General features: G+C 38.1%; 1 protein-coding gene across 1 annotated transcript in view; it reads left to right on the forward strand.

The window, feature by feature from the left end:
• The window catches only part of MAP4K3 (mitogen-activated protein kinase kinase kinase kinase 3), a 1,235,976-nt gene extending 1,222,957 nt beyond the window's left edge, over positions 1-13,019 (forward strand). The window contains exons 33-35 of the mRNA XM_073628950.1: positions 5,753-5,823; positions 7,032-7,087; positions 8,739-13,019. Coding sequence (XP_073485051.1) covers positions 5,753-5,823; positions 7,032-7,087; positions 8,739-8,826 — 215 coding nt within the window. The 3' untranslated portion in view covers positions 8,827-13,019. The remainder of the gene's footprint in view (positions 1-5,752; positions 5,824-7,031; positions 7,088-8,738) is intronic.
• The last annotated feature ends 2,280 nt before the right edge of the window (positions 13,020-15,299 follow it).

Below are 15,299 nucleotides of genomic sequence, written 5' to 3' on the forward strand. Positions count from 1 at the left end.
TACCAATGTAATGTTGTAAATGCACAATGATAAGATGACAGCCAGGCAATTCATATCATATAAACAACCCATATTCCAGAATCCAAGATGGACGTGGCAGAACTGCATCTGCATAGTGACGTCAAAGTTGACGCCATCAGGAGTACGGGACAGACGCTGTCACTCTTCCCTTTTATACAGAACAGCACAAGAAGGAAGACATCCTAATTAGTTCAGAGTACACAGGGCGGAGATTAAAAGTTAAAGTGGTTGTTAAGCCACTCTGACCTGTATACAACATCAGCACTGCCTCCTATTGAAGTATCCCCCTCTGTGTATGATTTAAAAAAATTAATTCTGCAAATACCTAATTTCACTGGTCAGCTTTCTCCTTTCTCCTCTGAGAGATGCAGCGGGCGGGGCTGAGATTTCTTTGCTGATGTCAGTCTGGAGGGAAGGAGGAGGAGAGAATGGGAGAGCTGGCTGGTCATGTGATCGCAATCTCGGCTCTTAAATGAGGTATTTACAGCATATATATTTATAATTCATTATAATTTAAATATTCTGCGCTCACCAAACCTAATTATGTGATGAATATTGTGTAAAATACAATATTGTAAGTGAAAAAATATGTGTATATGTATGCTGCCTTCTCCAAGAATTAAGTACTTAATTCAACATATATAGATAGAAAAAAGAAGATTGCGCAAACCTAAAAACACATTATTAAATAATCATGCAAAGACACATAACATGTGAGTGAATCAGTCCATGTGAATCAATTGTTAATGTGTTAAAAAGTCCCAAAAAACACAAAATAATGTTTTTTAAAAATGTGACAAATGAAAGCAAGTTCTGATTAATTTGTTACAAAAGTCCCAAATCACATGGCAAAAATTAAGTGACAATGAAGGCAACTTCTAGTGCAGCACCTAGAAATCTGCAATGGCAACGCAACTGGTCAGTACTTTATATCCAAGCGGAGAAGTAAGCTAAAAAGCCAGATGGCCTCTTACCGGACACAATGGACCCCAAGTTATAGGGATCAAGCTCGCCTGATATGCACAGTAATCAGCTGTGATGTTCCATCTGGTCTGCTCCAAACACTAGCTACTCTCCTCCGTCAGGGACAACAAGACGTTTTAGTAAATTTCCCACCTTCCAGTCACTCTGCCCGATGCTCATCCAGTAGGTATAAAATATTTAGAAGAAAAGGAACTTCATGGTGCAGTAAATAATGGTAGTTTATTCCATAAAATGATTTCTTAAGCACAGCGAAGAAATACTATACAAAGACGCTGATCGCGGCCGTTTACTATGTGATCATTCCGTCAAATGACGGAGCGATCACATGTCAACATCGGTACAGTGCGAGGGGAGAGGGGGAGGGATCGGATGGCAGCACCGCTGTGGGCTGCATGTGTAGTGCCCACAGCGGTGCTCAGTGACAATTGCAGTCACATCCATCCATCCCTCCATGCTCAGCTATCCCTGCAATATACCCTGCAATACTCTGCAATATACCCGGCAATACTCTGCAATATACCCGGCAATACTCTGCAATATACCCGGCAATACTCTGCAATATACCTGGCAATACTCTGCAATACACCCTGCACTACTCTGCAATATACCCTGCAATATACCCTGTAATACTCTGCAATATACCCAGCACTACTCTGCAATATACCCTGCAATACTCTGCAGTATACCCTGCAAAACTCTGCAATATACCCTGCAAAACTCTGCAATATACCCTGCAAAACTCTGCAATATACCCTGCAAAACTCTGCAATATACCCTGCAATACTCTGCAATATACCCTGCACTACTCTGCAATATACCCTGCAATATATCCTGCAATACTCTGCAATATACCCTGCACTACTCTGCAATATACCCTGCACTACTCTGCAATATATCCTGCAATACTCTGCAATATACTCTGCAATATACCCTGCAATACTATGCAATATACCCTGCAAATACTCTGCAATATACCCAGCAATACTCTGCAATATACCCTGCACTACTCTGCAATACCCCGCAATACTCCACAATACCCCGCAATTTTTAACCAGTTCCCGCCCGCCGTCATATGACGTCCTTGACTTTGAGCGGGGATATCTGAATGATGCCTGCAGCTACAGGTATCATTCAGATATCAGCTATTTCAGCCGGCGATTCCCTACACCATAAGAATGATCATAGCGGCTGTTCCACTGCTTGATCGTTCTTATGGGAGGCGAGAGGGGACGCCCCCCCCCTTCCCGCCACCCTCCTGTGCTTCTACCGACTCACCGCTACGATCGAAGCCAGGATCTTTTTTTTTTTTTTTTTTTTTTATTTCAGGCTTCCCAGCCTAGAGGTGAGATGTGGGGTCTTATTGACCCCATATCTCACTGTAAAGAGGACCTGTCATGCCATATTCCTATTACAAGGATGTTTACATTTCTTGTAATAGAAATAAAAGTGATCAAACATTTTTTTTGGGGGGGGGGGGGGGGGTGTCAAACTAAAATAAATAAAGTAAAATTAACAATAAAAAAAAAAAAAAAAAACATACGTAAGTCCCGCCCACATATAAAAACAGTGTTCAAACCACACATGTGAGGTATCACTGCGAACGTTGGAGCGAGAGCAATAATTTTGGCCCTAGACCTCCTCTGTAACTCAAAACATGTAACCAGTAAAAAATTTTAAAGCGTCACCTATGGAGATTTTTAAGTAGCGAAGTTTGGCACCATTCCACGAGCGTGTGCCATTTTGAAGGGTGACATGTTAGGTATCTATTTACTCGGCGTAACTTCATCTTTCACATTATGCAAAAACATTGGGCTAACTTTACTGTTTTGTTTTTTTTTTTAAAGCACAAAACTGTTTTTTTTCCCCAAAAAAGCGTTCAAAAAATTGCTGCGCAAATACCGTGCGAGATAAAAAGTTGCAACAACCGCCATTGTATTCTCTAGGGTCTTTGCTAAAGAAAATATATATAATATTTTGGGGTTCTATGTAATTTTCTAGCAAATAAATGATGATTTTTTACATGTAGGAGAGAAATGTCAGAATTGGCCTGGGTGCTCCAGAACGCCTGGAGGTGCTCCCTGCATGTTGGGTCTCTGTATGTGGCCAGGCTGTGTAAAAGTCTCACACATGTGGTATCGCCATACTCGGAAGTAATAGCAGAATGTGTTTTGGGGTGTAATTTGTTGTATGCATATGCTGTGTGTGAGAAATAACCTTCTAATATGACAATTTTGTGAAAACAAAAAAAAAGAAAAAAAAAATCTTTATTTTGCAAAGAATTGTGGGAAAACATGACAATTTCAAAAAAACTCACCATGCATCTTTTCAAATACCTTGGAATGTCTTCTTTCTAAAAAGGGGTCATTTGGGGGGTATTTGTACTTTTCTGGCATGTTAGGGTCTCCAGAATTTAGATAGGCCGTCAGTACTTCAGGTGTGATCAATTTTCAGATATTGGCACCATAGCTTTTGGACTCCCTAACATTCACAAAGACCAAATAATATACACCAGGTTGTACTTATTTTTACCAAAGATATGTAGCAGTATAAATTTTGGGCAAAATTTACGAAGAAAAATTACTCATTTGCTAAATTTTATAACAGAAACAAAGAAAAATTCATTTTTTTACCAAATTTTCAGTCTTTTTTTCTTTTATAGCGCAAAAAATAAAAAACCCAACGGTGATTAAATACCACCAAAAGAAAGCTCTATTTGTGTGAAAAAAAGGAAAAAAAATTTCATATGGGTACAGTGTTGTATGACAGTAATTGTCATTCAAAATGTGAGAGCACCAAAAGCTGAAAATTGGTCTGGTTAGGAAGGGGGTTTAAGTGCCCAGTGGTCAAGTGGTTAAAGGAGCAGGATCCATGTTTTTTTTTTTTTAATTTTATCGTTTTTGGGGTTAACAAGCGTTTTAACCCTGCATACAAATTGCAGTGTCAAACACATTCAGTGGTGTCTCATGAATATAGCAAGTGTTGACAACTTATATAATGTGCCATCTTGTGGTCAAAAGTAAAAAAAGACCAAAAAAGTTAAAAATAAGTGCAAAAAAGTTGACAAAAATGTTAAACATAATAATATCCTTCATAAGTTATAAAAATTGATTTAAAAACAAGAAATGTATTGGATAAATACTAAAATATCTTTTTAAACAGATATTATTACCTAAAAATTCCTAGAAATATTTCACATATATTTGATCATATTTATTTACAGAAAAAAAATCTACCAAATCGTTATATAAAAACTTTTGAAGCCCCTGAAATTTAACTGACAAAAAAAGGGAAAACACTGAACCAAAGGTCAAGAAAGGGGGACCAAACCCCGAAGTAAATTTAAATCTAAAATAAAATTGTACAAATCTGCTGCACACTGAGGTGCTGTGTAGTTTATCATTAAGAAGTTTGGTGGTGTTTGGTATCCACATCTGTAATTTCCCTCATAATCAAAGAATCACTGAATTCACAGTTTTTGACTTCACAATTGGATCTCCTTTTTATTTTTTGAATTTGTGGTGACTCATAATAGTTTTATATATTTGCATTGCATTGTATTGCACATACTATTTAATTTATCTTAGCGCTGCACTATTGTTTTGTGATTTTTATTTTTCTATACTAGCAATGGCATTGATCAGAGACTAAGGCTGCTTTCACACTGGGGCGGGCAGGTTTTGACGGTAAAACGTTGCTAGTTTTAACAGCGCTTTATCGTCATTTTATTAGTGTTATTTGGGCCGCTAGCAGATCGCTTTTAATGCCCGCTAGCGGCGCGAAATAAAGGGTTCAATGCGCCCGTGTAGCCCCATTCATTTCAATGGGCAGTAGCGGTGGAGGAGCACTGCATACACCGCTCCTTCACTGCCCCAAAGATACTGCTTGCAGGACTTTTTTTAACATCGTGTCAGTGCAGCGTCCCAGTGTGAAAGCACTCTGGCTTTCACACTGGAAATGCAGGGGAGGTTTTTCAGGCGCTTTACAGGCGCTATTTTTAGCCCAAAAGCACCTAAAAATGCCTCAGTGTGAAAGGGGTCTTAGTGTGAGTGTGATAGTGTGGCTGGCAATCTGTCTCTAACTGACACTGGCTGGAAGGGACACTATCTGACACTGACTTTGCCAGTGACACTATTAATAGTGATCAGTGATAATACTGTACTAACGACACTAATGGGTGACAGGGCAACAGTCACCTGAACGTAAGTCAAAATTCCCTTTTTTTTTTTTGGTTATGTAGCCAAATAGATGTCCCTTGCTCTAAATAAACTGTGCAGTTTATCTTATATGGGGAAACATGTAAAAGTAAACGGTGTGGTTGGTAGATGTGGCTAGATGTTGATACCACCGTGTTCTGCATGTGTGGTCTTATCTGACACAGCTCTGATGACTGAACTAATTCTAGAAGAGCCTTTGGATAACACAGTAAGGCTCGGTTCACACTGGGGCGACTTGTCAGGCGACCTAGTCGCCTGACAAGTCGCCTCCCGTTCTGTGCTATGGAACCGTTCTAATCGGAGCGACGCAAGTCGCTCCGACTTAGAAAAAGGTTCCTGTATTACTTTGGGGGCGACTTGGGGCGACTTGCATAGACTTCTATGCAGAAGTCGTCTCGCAAGTCGCCCCGGCAGTCGTTTGCAGGTCGCCTCGCTGAGGCGACCTGCAAGTCGTGCCGCCCATGTGTGAACCGAGCCTAAGAAATTCCATTGTTAAAAAAAATTGTTAAAACATTTTTTTTTTTTTATTCCAGTTTGCTTGCAGGATAGTGTGCTTGCATTTTGGAAGCATGGCATGCAAGGTAGAAGCTTTCGATCTAATGAGGTGAGTGGAGAGCATTTTCAAAGCACTACAGTTGTTTCATCGAGTAAGAAAACATTTACTTCAGATGCAACTAATATAAAAATCAGAATGATCATTAAGACATTTTGTGTACAAGATTATCTGTTTAGCAGGATGGCATGGGACCATGATTCATTGATTTATCTTGAATGACTGTAGTTCATAGGAAGTTGTGCATTTCTGATATTTTAGTTATAATAAGATGGTGATAGGTTGATTTAAGCCCCTTTCACACTGCTCTGGGGCAGTGTGCCTGTTTTTTTCATGTGGGTTACCGGCGCTTTGCCATAGAATTTCATTAGATCAGGTGTTGGTGCATTTTCTGAAAGTGCACCAAAAATCTTATACATGCTGCATCTTTGCTGCGCTTTCAGAAAACTTACCAAAAACTTCCTATCCAGTGGAAGTCTTTTTTTTCTTTCTTTTTTCTATGTTGGTTGAACTGGATGGATTTGTGTATTTTTCAACCAGGTTAACTATGTAACCAAGGCAAAGCATGGGTAACCTGCTCAAAAAGCATTGCACCTACGCTGCGGGGAAACTGCACCTGAGCAGTGTGAAAGGGGCTCTTAATGGCTTTTGATGTCTGCATTGATGATCTGTTCCAGTTGGACACCCTTCCTGTCTTCTGCAGCCTGGAAGTCTCACTCCTTTTGTTGCAACAAGAGGAGTCTCATTACGTCTGTTACAGTCACCAATGTGACATCAACCTGCCAACATCAAATATGATTCAGGTTGATCTCTGGCAGGGCCATACGTAGTATAGATATATATTATATCTATATTAATTTAATATAGATAATAAATTATCCAGCATCCATTCTGTACCTGTAAGGGATCCTGGTTGTCCAGTATCTCCTAAACACAAAATAATGGAAAGGTCAAAAATATAGCTGAGAAAATAACACATATTTAGAGATAAAAATGTGAAAGGGGCAAAAATTGCCTTTTCCTGTCAGCCTTACAGATGAAGTTTGACTGTTTTTGCAGGCTTTCTTACCTATTCAGTACCCTGGGCAAAGAGAAAACTAATAAGTAAAAAGTACAGGAACTCATTGCAGTATAGTGAAATCAAACCATTACAAGATGTATTCTTGCCGGTTACTGTGGGTATTGTATTTTACACGCAGGGCTCTGTTTTATAGAATCAGCTCATGTGTCTCACTGTGTGATTTGTGGTGTTCTTGCAGATAACACAAGAAATTTCAGATAACACTCGGATATTCCGCTTGCTTGGATCTGATAGGTAAGGAAAGCGCTTTAGTATTTTGTAACATACCTGTGTTTTTTCTGCCAGTGGTATAGTGTGACACTCCTGGCTTTTTGTGTTCGTTTAAGTTTATTATAGTATATAATATACTATATATAATATAGTGTGTATATATATATAAATATATATATATATATATATATATATATATATATATATATATATATATATATATATATATATATATAGTATTATAGTTTATAGAATAATACCCATTGGAATATTTAGTTAAGGGACACCTTCACTTTTACTAGTTCTACATTCACTTTTGTCCCTGAAGTATCAACAAAGACCAATAGCAGCTATTACCTTTACAGTAGATTACTCAAATTTCAAGCAGCAGAGAGTAAACTGCTGCAATTAGAGGTCAGTCTGGAAATGGGGCCTGTAGTGGCTATAGTCGGAATTGGAGGAAGAAGCCACAGCACGTGGTGGAGTGCACAGCATCTGCCACTCCCAGAGGAGTCAAATGCCAAAGACAAGTGTTACAGAGGCTGCAGCACTGAAACACGGGGAAGTTAGGAGACACGGGTTAACAGGGAGGTGATTATAATAGCTCTTCTATAACAGGGAAGATTTTTTAAAGCGGAGTTCCACCCAACAGTGGGATTTCCACTTATCTGATTCCCCCCAATGCCACATTTGGCACCTTTTGGGGGGAGGGGGGAGCTAATACCTGTTTTTTACAGGTATCCTGTCCCCACTTCCGGGAGACCGAATCATGTCAGCAGCTCTGTCCCCCTCCTCCTTCCCCTTCAGCCGGGCCAGTGAGAGAGCACAGCGCGCTTTGCACATGCACAGTAGGGACCAGGTTATGAAGCTGAAAGGCTACACTGCCGGGTTCCCTTACCTGCAATTGCGGCGGCAGCACCTGACCAGCCAATGGAAACATGAGCTATGGTGCCGACATCGCTGGACTCCAGAACAGGTAAGTGTCCTAATGTTAAAAGTCAGCAGCTACAGTATGTGTAGCTGCTGACTTTTAATTTTTAAAGGGGTGGCCGGAACTCCGCTTTAAAGAGACTGACATGGTCTCTCTAAAGGTTAACCCACATACTGTTTAAATGAATTTATATATTTATGGCTTTATCTGCAAGTCTGCTGTTCTTGTAATTTACAGCCCTCTGCCACACTAGAAAGTCCGGTGTATGATATGTATTTCTTGGTTCAGAAATGCAGCTTCTTACAGCCCCTCACTTTTCCAGCCTGCTCACTAGATAATGAATCTGCTTTATCAGAGAGGTGAATTAGAAAGTGGTGAAGCAGAACCAGAAAGCTGTAGAGTTCTCTTTCTGGCAGTATAATGTAGGGAAGACATGAAGATGGCTAAACTAAATTACAAACCAAATGTGTACTAGAGCAAGCCTCCTGTAATCCCCTGCACAACAGTACTTGGCTTAGGAGAGGCAGGGCCAAAGCTGTCGAGGCTCTGGCGCAGTGTATGTGCCTACAGTGGATGTAATGACAGTAGAAAGGAGCAGAATGATGACTCATCTGTGTGTTACTGCTCATGCATTGTCTAAAATATTAATTTGTTTTTCATGATGCTTATTCAACTATGTATATAGAATATTGCCTGGAATTTAATGTGCTTATGTATATACTTTTTTTTTATTCTGTAATGTAGGGTTGTTGTTTTGGAAAGCAGACCAACAGACAACCCCACAGCCAATAGCAACCTGTATATTCTGGCGGGACATGAGAACAGCTACTGAAAATAACACTGCACAGAAATCTATTATCTTAATGAACGTAATCTCTCAAGGAAGAGGAGACATGAAGAATGGCTAATATATAATTGTGGGACAGCCTTGAAAGAAATTAGAAGCCACAGATTCTGTATGAGCAATGATCTTGCTGTACCAGTTTGCTCACATCACTGATGTGGTTGCAGATAGTAGAATTATGGAAAAAGTTACATTGCAGGGTTACAAATGGTCTATTGATGAGCCTCTAGTCAGAATAAGACTGTAGCCACATGCGGTGGTTTTATATAGATGTTATACTGTATATACAAATAATTTATTGTGGCATGAGTTAATGACGAAGAATATATTGTCTACATTGTGTTTTAGACACGTTTCTTCTTAAACTCCTCCAACACATGCTGCATTTACAACGGTATAATCTTTGTACATACAGAGGTAGTATTAATTCTCAACTTGCTGTAGCTTCCTTTTGCTGACATCCTACCTGAAACTTTACTGTAGATAGTGAAACTTTTTTTTTGACGTATAAGTGTCTTAACTGTACAGATGTAAAGTCCGGTCCAGCTCAATAGCTGGGGAGAGCCAGGCTGATGTGGGAAGATCCACTTTCTTTTTGTTCCCCTGGCATCTTGTCCAGCTATTAGAGTGTTCTTTTTTAGAAATCCACTCAAAAATGTATTAACACTATTCTATTTTTATTCTGTGTAATTTAGTATTGCCAGTATAAATTTTTGTAAGTTAAAAAAAAATACTATAATCTATAGAAGAGATGTATGCATTTTTTATGATACCCTTCACTTTAATGCAAGTACACTGGTGTTTAAATTTGCACAAAGTATTGTCGTGTCACATTGCACCAGAGGGTTATGTGGCGACTGTTGTGAAACATGTAGGCTTTATGCCACTAATATTTTTTGCTTGCTTGGTTCTGTTTTAAGAAAGGTGGGTAAACCGATTCACTCACATTATATATAGGATTATATATAATCTTGTTTACCTGAATATGAGTCAATTTTTTCTAATTTAATTTTTTTCTTTTTTTTAAAATGAAACCCCATGCATCTTTTTTTTATTATTTATGTCTGTGTTTGCGCTTTTTCTGTCTGAATGGCAGCTCAGTCTCCTCTAAAGAGGAATAGTGTCTGTTATTTGTGCAGAAAAGTCAGTTTTAATGTGGAAGGGGTGCAGAACAAGATGTTTCTTGCTGCTATCTGAACAAGCACCTAAGCATACATTTTCTGTAAATAGTGGAAAACTATCGCTTAAGCTTAAAAACTAGTAGCAATGTGTTCAAATTCAGCAATTTTTATATTTACCTAAACAGTCCATTAAAGGGTGATTTATATGAAACAATTGATAATTATCACAAATAAATTAAATACATTTAATTATACATGAAATACAAATACTTTATATCTAGTGAGAGGGTAATTGTCCTTAAATAAGTCTCTGAAATTGTGTGCATCCATATTAGTTGCTTACACATGCCCTGTGATAATTTATTCACCACCACAGTGTATCTCCAAATAAATGTGGTAGAACCACATTTTAGTGTCTTCCAAATCTGCTCCATGCTTCACCCATAAGAGTGCTCACACACCACAGCTTTAGCACAATTATCCTAAATATCAGGATTTTCCAACATGGAATTTAAAAACAATAATAAATAAAATATGTTTTTACCTTAAGTGCCTTTCCTGCATTAAGGTAAAAATAATTTACAACTTGCTGTGCCCCTCACCCCCCTCTCAAATACTTACTCAAGTCTTCAATTGATCCAGTGCTATGCCCGGCTACATCTCTTCTCTCTGTACTCACAGGGACTGAGACAGCAGCAGGAGGTGGTATTGGCTCCTTCTGCTGTCAATCAAATGCTCTGGGGGGGAGGGGGGGGTTGAGCTGTGCTGTGTTTGTCTACGGCAGTACACAGCCCCGCTCGGTAGTGAACCCGCACGTCTGCCCTCATAGCATATGGCTTACTATGGGGCAGAAAAGGAGGAGCAGAGAACCCCAGCAGAGGACTCCAAAATAGAAGGTTCGGGGTCACTCTGCAATACTACTGCAGGGTAAGTATAAGATGTTTATTATTTTAACTTAAAAAAAAATTGCCTTTAGAAACGTTTTAAGAAGTGCACAATGCACTTTGATTATCTGCATATATATTGCAGCCACCTCTACTGCTCATCTTTACATTGCGCTTTTTATTACGCTATTTCCAATGCTGTTTTATACATTTAAAGGCTCAGCCTGCATTGCGCAAGGGTTTTCTCATGATGGCTCAATGATGTGTACTGCTTAGTCCTACCCTACTACTTTTTTTAAGTAACTTCATTAGGCATGTAATCAGGAAAATGTACCATCTTGATATATATCCCAAAGTGACTTTTAACCCATATTGTACTGATGAGCTCCAAATCACATAATTTACGAGCATAAAAACTTGTATATAATGTGGCTAATATGTACATAATATTTAATACACAGTATAACAAGATTGAGGGCATTATGGCTAAATATTGACCCATTTTACAATATTTGAATCTGTGTTGCCTGAGAAGCCACAGATCTTATAGAAGTAGTTGTCTACTTTAAATACCATCTTGGCCCCAGCTTGAGGTCCACCAACTTTGATGAGTGAGCATTCTTATAGTTGGAGGACAAAGCACATTTGGGACACGTAGTGTGTTTCTATCACTTGTTTGGAGATGCATTGTGTTGGTGGATATATTATCACAGGGATTGTGTAAAAGTTTTTTCCTTGTCAAAAGAAGTTTATTGAGTATACAATGTTATAAAGATACATAAAGTAAGTTTACAAGGATCTATAAAGTAAGCTCATTGTTTTACAGTAGGGTTTATATAGGTAAATATCATGAAATTTCAAATATTAAACATTGGGTTCACGTAAACCTAAATTAAAGATATATATATCATTTCCTTAGTTACTTTTGTAGGTATTTAAATGATTTATACCTACTATACATATTGTTTACAAGTAGAGTGTATATAGGTCAAATAAATTCTGATAATGAGCTTTAATCGTAAGGTGGAGAAAAAGGAAAGAGAAAGAAGAAAAAGGGTTGAAAGGTAGAGGTATGGTCCACAAGGTTGTCCCGCTCGTCAGTTTATTATTCTTTTTAGTTCTCTTTGAAGCCTTAGAATGGGTGTCTCTGTAAGTCATTTAATATGTTACCATGGCAACAGGACAGAGTCATTGAAGTTTGACAGGAACTGTTGTTTTATCCAAGGATGCCAAAGTTTTTCAAATTTTGGAATTTGATTTTGATCGATGGCTACCATCTTAGCATGGGACATTGTATTATTAATTCTGTGAATTGTTTCTGCTAGTACCAATGTAGGAGATTTCCATGCCTTGGCCACTGTTTGTTTTGCAGCCGTTATTAGTTGGATCATAAGTTTGAATTGAGAGAGTGTTAACCATTACGGTTTTAGATTAAGTAAAGTTAAATATGGATCTGGTTGTATTATTTTTTTAAATATTTTAGATGCAATCACGAAGACTTCCTTCCAGAAGGTTTGGATTACTGGGCACGTCCACCATATGTGTAAAATATGTGCCTATTTCTGGGCATCCTCGAAAACAAAGAGTTGAGGTATTAGGTGAATATTTTGCCACTCTAGCGGGTACAAGGTACCAGCGAGTTAGGACTTTATAATTTGTCTCCAGTGCTAAGATGTTGGGTGAAGATGACTTAGATGTGAGCCATATGTTAGACCAGTCCGTGTCTTCTAAAGTTCGTCCCAGGTCCTCCTCCCACCTCTGAACGTAAGAGGGTCTATTAAGATTTGCTACTCCATATAATTGACTATAAAGTGATGAAATTGTACCTTTAGCAAATGGATCTTTTGTACAGATTGATTCAAAAATGGATAATTGGGATAATGGTGTATCCCCCTTTAGGAATGGTGTATAGAAATTTTTGATTTGGAGATATCTAAATATCTCAGAGTTTGGTAGATCATATTTTTCTCTAAGCAATGGGAATGAAAGGAATGATTTAGATGCTATGAAGTCATTTAGTGTCTGAATGCCTGATGTTGTCCAAGCTTTAAAAGAATTTGGGTAGATCCATGCCGGATAAAAGGCCGGATTTCTGATAAAAGAAAGGAGAGGATTGTGTGGAGATTGTAACTGATATTTGGTTTTTAGTTTATCCCAGAGAGATAAGAAGTGTTTAGTTATGGGATTATGAATTTTAAAGCGGTCTTTAGGATCAAGCCATAATAAATTTGATATTAATAGAGGGTCATTTTCTGAAGCCTCTATAAATACCCATAATGGGATTTCCTGTTTTGCATGGTATTTGGACAGACTGGCCAAATGTGCTGCTCTGTAGTAGTTAGTAAAATTAGGGTATCCCAGGCCTCCTTTATTTTTGGGAAGATGTAGTGTGTGTATAGGTATACGTGGTTTAGAAGAGCCCCATATAAACGAAGTTGCTCTTTTTTGTACTATTCTCAAAAAATAGGAAGGAATTGGAATAGGGAGGACTCTGAATAGATAAAGCAATTTGGGTAGAATAGTCATTTTGATTGCATTAATCTTCCCTATCCAGGATAAAGGAAGTTGCGACCATTGTTTTATTAGATTTGTGATCTGTCTTAATACAGGAGGATAATTGGTTGAGAATAAGTCAGAATGAGATGCTGTTAAATGAATTCCAAGATATGGGATTGATTTTTCTGCCCATGTGAATGGGAGTGCAGCCCTAGCCGGGATCAATTCCATGTTTGTGAGTGAAATATTAAGCACTAGGCCTTTCTTAGGATTAATCATAAGGCCGGATAGGGCTGCAAATCCATCAAGAGCTGGTATTAAGTTAGGACCAGAGACCTGTGGTGATGATAGAAAAAGTAATATATCGTCTGCAAATATACATAATTTGTGTGTAATACCTCCTACTTCAATGCCAGTTATAGTTTGGTTTGTTCTGATGTATTGGGCCATGGGTTCGAGTATAAGGGGAAATAATAAGGGAGATAATGGGCAACCCTATCGGGTACCTCTTTCGATATTAAAGGCTTCAGATTTGTATCCAGCATATTTTATATAGGCTTTGGGTTTATTATATAATGCTTTGATCCATGTTAAAAAGTGGGGTCCAAAACCCCATTTTTGTAATGAATATTGCATATATTGCCAGGATACTGTGTCAAATGCCCTCTTAATATCGAGAGATAGAAAACATAAAGGGATTTTCCGTTTTTTAGCAATATGTGCCAATAACACTGCCCTGCGTATATTATCGCCTGCCTGTCTATTTGGCATGAAGCCTACTTGATCTCTATGTATTAATTTTCCTATAATGCTATTGAGGCGTTTTGCTATTATTTTTGCAAATAATTTAATATCGAGGTTTAACAGAGAGATAGGCCGATAATTCACACAGGAAGTATCATCAGAAAGGGGTTTTGGGATCATACAAACAATTGCCATTAGTGTTTCTTGCCGAAAAGAATGTCCATCTAGAAGTTTGTTAAAAGTTTCAGTGAGAATGGGAGAGAGTATTTCTGAAAATGTTTTATAGTATAAAGCCGAGTAGCCGTCTGGGCCTGGTCTTTTGTTAAGTTTTAGGTCTTTTATGGCGTTAGCAACTTCATCTATAGTTATAGGCTCATCCAAACTGCTTTTTTGATTCTGAGATAATTCAGGTAAGGTTATTTTTGAGAAGAAGGATTCAGCTTCTGTAGGATTAAATTCATTGTTTGTCTTGTATAAAGTTGCGAGATGTGAGTGAAATTTATGGACTATTTTAACTGGATTACAAGTGTAAACATTTTTTGATAATTTCAAACGTATTGGTTTGAAAGATTTGTTAGTTGAATTTAATGCCCGAGCCAAATATGTACCTGGTTTGTTTGTATTTATGTAGAAATTGTGTTTGGAGCGTTTGAGGGATTTATCAACTGACTCAGTGAGAAATAGATCGTATTCCAATCTAGATTTTTCCAGATGAGATTTTGTACTCTGAGATGGATTATCTTGGAATGATATGTAGGCTGCATTAAAATTGAGTTCTAGTTTTTTTGCTAGATTTTTGCATTCCCGTTTAAATAGTACCATTTGTCTTTCTATTGTACCACGCAAGACAGGCTTATGAGCTTCCCACAGTGTTATTGGGGAGATGTCTGTTGTATTATTAATTGATATGTATTCCTTTAAAGCTTGTTCAATGGCCATCTGATGTAGTGGGTGTTTGAGCATTATGTCCGATAAGTACCACGTTGGGTCATGCGCTTTTGGTATGGCTGAGGCTATAGTAGTGTATACTGCATTATGGTCAGACCACAGAATCGGAATTATATCTGATGCAATAATTTCTGCTATCATTCCTATTGTTAGAAAAATATGATCTATTCTGGTGAAGGTTTGATGAGGGTGCGAGAAATAAGTGAATTTTTTTTTCATTGGGTTACTTTCTCTCCATGAATCTACCAGATTGTATTTGGAAAGAAGT

This window comes from Aquarana catesbeiana, linkage group LG04, assembly GCF_042186555.1.
Source record: "Aquarana catesbeiana isolate 2022-GZ linkage group LG04, ASM4218655v1, whole genome shotgun sequence".
Taxonomy (NCBI): Eukaryota; Metazoa; Chordata; class Amphibia; order Anura; family Ranidae; genus Aquarana; species Aquarana catesbeiana.